Consider the following 7,930-nt stretch of genomic DNA (forward strand, 5'->3'; position numbering starts at 1 on the left):
AAATAACTTTTTATTAATATAAATACATCTAGATAGGAAGAAGAGTAAATGAACATCGTATTAAAACAGGCGATTTTAAGAACCACGAATCTCGACATTGGAATTTATATTAATATTTAAACAATGTGAATTATGATATTCAACCTGATATGAAATGTATAACTGAAATTCAGGATCTATTTTCATTAACCACGAATACCTCTTTTATTATATACTGCGATGAAAGTTCTGTATCTGGATTTCATGATGGTAAATACAGAAAACTGGAACCAAATCTCCTATTCGATTTGATAAAAAGTTTTCTTATCAGATTCTATTTATTTTCTTGAGCAGGGAGAGGTAAAGCAGCGCTAGATGTGATATAGTTTATGATGAATGATCGCTTAGAAACATCATAAAATTCCCATTTCAGGAGGAAACATTTTTTAATTTTAATTTTTCCTTGTAAATTCTGAAATATGGTGCTAATAAATAATACTTATTTTAGCAATAAAACTGGATCATTAATTATATACAATATAAATGTAAACATTTAATTATATTAATTTCATTAATTATACATTTAAAGTATAACATACGTTGTATAAATGTATGTATTATACGTATAAAAGTATATTTTCTTATTATACATTACCATAATATACACACACACATGTACGCGCACGCACGCACGCAATTAAAGAATAAAATTTTATAATTACATTATATAGATCAAACAATTATATTACGAATTAAAATAACAGGAATGCAATGAAAATGTATAAGTAAAAAAATATATGTACTTTTATACTTACATGCATTTATATACGAGTGCATATACAACTTTATAAGTGTAGCATATCCAAACGCAATTCAAACTTCAAGAAGGATAGATAAAAAAATGTTCAACATCTACCATTGCAATCAAGACCTAAGTTTTCCTTTCAATTTCATATACAAATATTACTCACATGTATGTAAAAAAACTCAAAAGTAAAAAAAGTTATTTAAAAATGTCATTTAAACCCATTTTTGGAGCCGCGGACTTTAAATCTATTTTTCTAACAATATCAAATTTTCCGAGCAAATGGCACACATTTTAGTTAATAGAAGGTAGATACTATAGGCCTATTCTTTTTGGCTGAACTTTTGCACCAGTTCATCTTTCTTTTCTCTCCAGGAGGAAAGAGAAGAAAGATAAACTAATACAAAAGTTCAGTCAAAAAGAACAGCCTCATAACTAGCCGTTGTTTTTTCAAAATTAGACATCTATGTGTCTTCCAACAATTAGCGACACAGTGCAATATAGTGATCATGTCATCTTTGTTTAACATTGGCAAACAACAAGGATATAATGATCCATTGTGTCACACCATGTCATTTGTATCGCTTGTTGGAAGACACACTAGGTAACTAATTCCCTTGTAAGTAAAAAAGTCCTGTATCATTTTACAATTTTCGCACTAGTTAACGAGATATTAATATCTAAATGTCGGTAAATAGCACGGGCTACCGCCAATACAAGCGCGACGTGGTACAATAAAGTATCTCTAAATTTGATTTCTGTAATCTTTGCATTCCTCACACGTACTAATTTTACAAACACTAATGTCGTGTCTCTTCCATGGCGTGATAGGCTGAACATGTACTGCGCGCGCGTCTGCACTCATTATACTAGATTCTCACAGTGTATTCCATAGGCAGGTTATGTATAACTATTTGTGTAATGTATTCTTCTTCTTCTATATATAATTGGTCCGGGCCCTCGCCAACGAGGTGAGTTTGGCCAGTCTTGTCAAAATAATGGGAGGATCCCTTTTGCCTACAGTTCTGATTGTACACATCACTCATATCAACTGGTGCCTAGTAATTTTTCACTGTTTTACCAATGAGATTATTTTATTTTTAAATTGGCCAATCAGCGATACATGTGGGCAATATGCGATGTGTGCAATCGGAGCCCTCCCCAAAATAATAATGTAATGCAAAGTCGAAGCACAGTCGAAGCCGGAAACGCTTTTCAAAAAATAATGAGATAATGCAACACCCGAAGCAGGCCAGACGCACGTACGTCCCGCTCGAGCGGTCTTGCGAGACTTTGCGTGCATTCGTTTATGCAGCGGTTAGCGCAGTAAATATCATTTAATCTTTATTCAACACTCGGTGAACAACAAGGATAAAGTAATACTTCTGCGCTAACCGCTGCATAAACGAATGCACGCTTTGTGTAATGTATTCTTTTGTAATACATATGACTAGAGGCCTACATAACAGAGATGCGACATTGAAGGGTATGATCTGATTGGCTGTCTAAATCACGTGATCAGAGCGCCATTTTAATTCATTACTGCGTATAATTAGTCCTAGGGGACTCTACCTATAGGCCTAGTTTACACCGACGGTTCGATCCGGGTCAGAATGCAAGAATCAACTGCAGTCGAGCATTCCCCTGTTACAGTCGAATGACAAGGGAATGCTCGACTGCAGTTGGTCTTACATCCCGTTTGCCTACAATCCCGATTGCACACACCACTCATATCAGTTGGTGCCAAGTAATTTTTCACTGCTTTACCAATGAGAATATTTTATTTTTAAATTGGCCAATTGACGACGCATGTATGCAACATGCAATGTGTGCAATTCGTATGTACTTGATCGGATAAAACCTCCGGTTGTAAAAATTATTATTTTAAATCGTTTGTATTTCGTATGAAGAGTTTTGAAGTGCAAATAAAAATGTTTGTGAGCCATTGTATTAATTACAATTAATCGTTCTTTTTTGGACCATGTACTTGACCGAAATAATTAATCGGATCTAAATTCAACAAAGTTTATACATGAAATCGTTTGTATTTCGTAGGAAGAGTTATAAAGTACCATTAAAAACATTTGTGAGTCATCCAGACATTTTTAATTAAATATTAAAATATCATGTATTTGACCGAAATATAGATACAGGCGCCCTATGAAGATTTTTCTCACACCCCACAGTCTTCACGGGTTAAGAATATTCCTAGCGGATACTGTCTACGCTGTAACTTCTAAGCGGTTAGGCCCCAAGCAGGTAGGATATGTTATTTCTATTTTGTTCGGGGCGGCGTAGCTGCCCCGAACCTAAGCATTACTGTCTACACACTTCTCTGTCCACATGGGTTTATTACCGAAAACTAAATAATTCCGATCGGAACTCATTCCAAGCGGGTGGCACCTAGTTGGACACGGCTCAATTGGACACGAGCCACTCATAGCGCTTGAGACTACAAAGCTCCTAAGCACCGGTCGCTGTGATTGGTGGCGTCCAATCGAGACGTAGTCAATCGGGATCACCTCTTACAAAACTATTGAGTCTGCTGAACGCAGCCAATGTATGTACGTATATAATATACTGTTAAGTATCTACTATAAGTACGTACTATACTTTCTTCTTTTTCTAATAATTTAACTTTCCTCATGTAATGCATCAGCTGTCATCAGCTTATAAAGGTGCCTTTTCATGCCGACGCTCATTTTCGGCGTCAAAATAAGTCGTGATAGAAATTGGTGAATATCAATTTCGAGAGACCTTGTGATTTATTTTGACGCTGAAAACAACTTGAAACGAGCGTGGAGCGTCAGCATGAAAAGGCACCTTATGGTTATAAGTACTTATACTAAATTAAAATGGCGATGACGACCTAATCTACCGACCGACGCAATGTCGCATCTCTGGTATCTAGAGATATGCGATATTGGAAAAAAAATCGATATCGGAAGAATCGGTAAAAATGAAAAAAATTGATTTCGGCAATCAGTTCTCAGGAGGAAAAGATCGAAAAATCGATATATTGGTTTTTTCAATTTTTTAAAAAATCAGAAAGAAACAATACATTGGTTTTTTCTTTTTTAGTGTTTGAAAATTAAGCACAAATATTTTTTTACTTATTAAGGGAATCCTAAAGTCACTTACCGACATTGCAGATTTCCAACTTCGGGGTGATCCCGATTGATCACGGCTCGATTGGACACCACCAATCACAACGACCGGTGCTTAGGAGCTTTGTAGTCTCAAGCGCTGTGAGTGGCTCGTGTCCAATTGAGCCGTGTCCAACTGGGTGCAACCCCCAATTTCTCCGAAATGACTTTATAGTAGAATTGACCTACTAAACAGCAACTGCGATTGGTCGGTTAACTGGTCGGTAACTTAACTGGCGTTGGAGAAACTGGCCTTAGGTCTGTTTTTTTATTGCTACACCCGTTCGGAGAGTGCAGCAATAAAAAACAGACCTAGACTGCGTTCAAAAACATCACCCGAGTGCCCCCGCGTATCGTATTATCTTTGTTGTTCACTCAGTGTTAAACAAGGATAAGATAATACACGGAGACACCCGGGTGATGTTTTTGAACGCAGCCCTAGTGAATACCGGAACGCAGCTACGATATTGCTACGATATTTAATTAAAAAAACCGAAAATCGATAAACCGCCTCCAAAAGTACTGGCCAAAAATAACCGGTTTTTTGCCCCAAAAAATCGATCATATTGATAAATCGGTAAAAATCGCGCATCCCTACTGGTATCTAGGCCTCTACATATGACTTGTTCTGCTAAGGTTATGTACACTATAGTGCACTTTGACAGGTAGTGTGCGCAACTGTGTTCGCGCAAGTAAGAGAAAGTGGAGGGACTGTGTGTACCTAAGGGAAATTTATTGTCCCGGAATGACTTTCCAAGTTTAAAGCGATATAAGTATGGAAACAGAAACTATAAACATTCTTCTACCATTATACGTATCCTCATATCGAACAGATTTTCATTCAATAAGGTTGTATTTAATCAAAAGGAAAAAACAGAAAAGCGAAAAAATTTCTCGCGTGTTGGGTAATTGTGCGCATGTGTTGGGTAATTGTGCACAAAATAAAAGTTGTAAGAAATGAATGAATTGTGAAATGTTGACAAAGAAATCAGAAAATATATTTCGTTATATTGCAATATAAATATATATTAAATATATTTTAAATATATATTGTATATATTAAGAAAAAATATAAAACTAATATAATAATAATGCACATAGATTTTGGTAAAATGAAATTGTAAAATAAAATAATAATGCCAAGAAGAAACGACAAAATTAGTGCTAGTCATGGACATACAGTATATGGAAAATAGATAATTGTGCGCATTTCAAAACGCTTGCGCACAGTTGCCCACCGCGACCTGACTCGATACAAAATACGATTACTTCAACAATTCTTATAACCAAACTTAATAAATAGCTCAAAAGATGCACATAATAATGTACTTTAATAACGTATGCAACTTTAAACAAACAAATTAAAAATGCGGACTTACCACCTTATTTTCTGAAAGTTAAAATAACAAGAAAAGGTGTGATTTCACTTTTTTGTATTTCTCTAGCTAGCAAGGTAATTTATGTCGTATCTTTTATAGTTATATTTTAAGAGTACGACTTCTTGCGTAAAAATTTCACCACGGTAATGTCTTTATCTATTGGAAAAGTACCAAACCAGGATGCGCACAATTCCCCCACTTTCCTCTATGTGGTGATTGGTAGACTCGTGCTGTAGAGAGGTTACTCTATAATTTTGGCATTCCACTCTTATCGCCCCATGGGGCCAAATTAAAAGAAACTATTCTGGCTGTGTTCCAAATTTCACTGCCAGCGCTGAAAATCTACAGTTTACATTACGTATACTGTACATTTTCAGCATTGGCAGTAAATTTTGGAACACCGTCTCTGTAAGACGACCGTCGTAGGTTGCTTGCTAGTATTGTCGGACCACTCGAGCGGATCAGACGTGTTCCCTCTCGTCTCGGGTGTTGCGTCACCTCGACTATATTTTTGAAAAGCGTTGCCGGTTTGGACTGTGCCGTTGTATTTCAATTTCGATAGTCCCTTTATCCGTTTTGGCGTGCGGCCGTGCGGCGTGGAAGCGTCGTAGCCGCAGGCGTCCAGTGTTTGAAGGGACGCCTCACCATTTTGATTGCATCATCCTTTATTTTGCAGTCTGTTACTCGCCCGGTTCGAGATGGCCGGTGCATTGCACTCCCAATTACGATTCGCTCAATTTACGTAGACCTCAATGGCCCAGTACCAGCCTATGTAGGCTGCGAGGCCAATAAGAAGAAGAAGTCGTAGGTTGCTACTATGCGAGAAGTTGTTTACTATAAGCGGCCTTAGCAACGCACGAACAGCGAAAGAAAACATCTCTCCGCGCCAGACTATTGTATGTTGTATCGCGCTTGCATTTAGTGGTGGGCTAGGCGAATACGTATTTCTTTGGCGATTTTTAGAAATTAATATTTCGTTAGCTATTGTGAAAATTGCAAAAATGGTAGATAATTTTTTACTCAGTCTAGTCCGCTCTATTTCCTCACGAGAGGTGATCCAGCAGGTATGAAACACCCTGTATGACAAAATTTTTTACCGGATCATATCTGGCGAGATCCAAACTTTTTGAATAAGATATAATCATTTCTCGGCAGATCTAATCTTTTTTTCTCGGAAGTAGTACGCATTTAGCAACTCTCCTTTATGTGAAAGCTCCTTACATTGTGCTAGGTCATACATCGAGAACAAAGATGTTATCCAATTTTTTAATAGATTGAGATGCACTTTCTTCACATTTCCTTTTTTTCTTGGCGAATGATCGATTACTGAAGACGCAGCTATAAGAAACTTGAAAAAAGAGAAGCTCTGCGCAATTCTACTCGTCAAAATGGATAGTATTTTTATTCAACACTGTACAAACATATTAAGCGATTTATTCCATTAAAATAATGTAAAAGATTGAAACATATGAAGACCTGCAAGGTAAAGACACAGTAGGAAGAGAGAAAACTCTAACCTTTTAACAAAATTTTAACATTCTAGATCGACATTAAAACAGAGACGGAGTAAGAAAAGTTCAAGGTTTTCTTTCGGGGCTAGAGATACGTCTAGCTAATTGTTGATGGATGGCAGCGCCGTTTTGATCCTTTGATGACGGTACGATACATTCCTTTTCCGCGATAGTCGCAGTTGCAACTACACATGATTTGTTATTTTCATGGCTTGGCGAAACGTCTCTTACTAATCCACGAAGAAACATCGCGACACATGGCCATGGAAATATCCTGCGTTTTAAGGATTATGCAATTTTTTTCATTGGAGCGATAAAATAACAAAATAACAAATTTACTTACCACTTTAAAGTAAGCAAAATTTGTAAGTAGCCTGGAATGATGGCATACTTTTCGTTACACCTCATCGCCATTATAATTCTATCGGCTACAGCATTTGGACTTAGAGTCGGGATGTATCTAAAGTTTAAATATTGTATATACTTTCATACATGTAGTAAGCTAATTTATTTACATTTATATTATTAGAAAAAATATAAATAATAATATATTTATTTCTAAAATAATAGCTTCTAAAAAATTTTCTAAAACATTGAGAAATTTCGTATATTCATTGTATTATCATAAATATCAAAATCTCATCTACCTTGATTGAACGTCATCGAACATGCCGGTACTACGGATAAAATAAGGACATACAACTGTTGTGTTGATATTGTACCCTTCGTACTAGAACAGAATAGAGTAAGAATGAGTTGATCGATTAGTCATGTAATGATTATATAATAGTACCTAGAAAAATATGAGTAGCTAATTCAGATAGCAAAATGTTAGCAGAATATCGACAGATTGGTAGCAAATTTGATCAGAAAATGTTAGTAGATTAACGTCAACTGTCGCATTCTGCTCCTATTCTATCGTTAATATCTGTTGAACATTTTATATCAACAGATTGATGGCAGAAATTAAACAGGGTATCAATCATGTAACTTTTCCTCTCAAGCGAAAATGCGAAAGGTGAAAATTTTTATGTATATATATATATATATATATGGGGCATTCTTTCTCAAATCAGCCACCCGCCTGCGCATTTTATTTTTAAAGATAAA

The 7,930-nt window shown here is 36.0% G+C and overlaps 1 protein-coding gene across 2 annotated transcripts in view; it reads right to left on the reverse strand.

The window, feature by feature from the left end:
* Positions 1 to 6,455: 6,455 nt before the first annotated feature.
* LOC108761733 (epidermal retinol dehydrogenase 2) overlaps positions 6,456 to 7,930 on the reverse strand; it is a 40,883-nt gene continuing 39,408 nt past the window's right edge. For both annotated transcript variants that reach the window (XM_018508445.1, XM_018508453.1), the window contains exons 6-8: positions 7,468 to 7,550; positions 7,164 to 7,280; positions 6,456 to 7,094 (exon numbers count right to left, since the gene is read on the reverse strand). In XM_018508445.1, the coding sequence (XP_018363947.1) occupies positions 6,887 to 7,094; positions 7,164 to 7,280; positions 7,468 to 7,550 (408 nt within the window). In that variant the 3' untranslated portion in view covers positions 6,456 to 6,886. The remainder of the gene's footprint in view (positions 7,095 to 7,163; positions 7,281 to 7,467; positions 7,551 to 7,930) is intronic.

This window comes from Trachymyrmex cornetzi, unplaced genomic scaffold, assembly GCF_001594075.2.
Source record: "Trachymyrmex cornetzi isolate Tcor2-1 unplaced genomic scaffold, Tcor1.1 scaffold1094, whole genome shotgun sequence".
Taxonomy (NCBI): domain Eukaryota; kingdom Metazoa; phylum Arthropoda; class Insecta; order Hymenoptera; family Formicidae; genus Trachymyrmex; species Trachymyrmex cornetzi.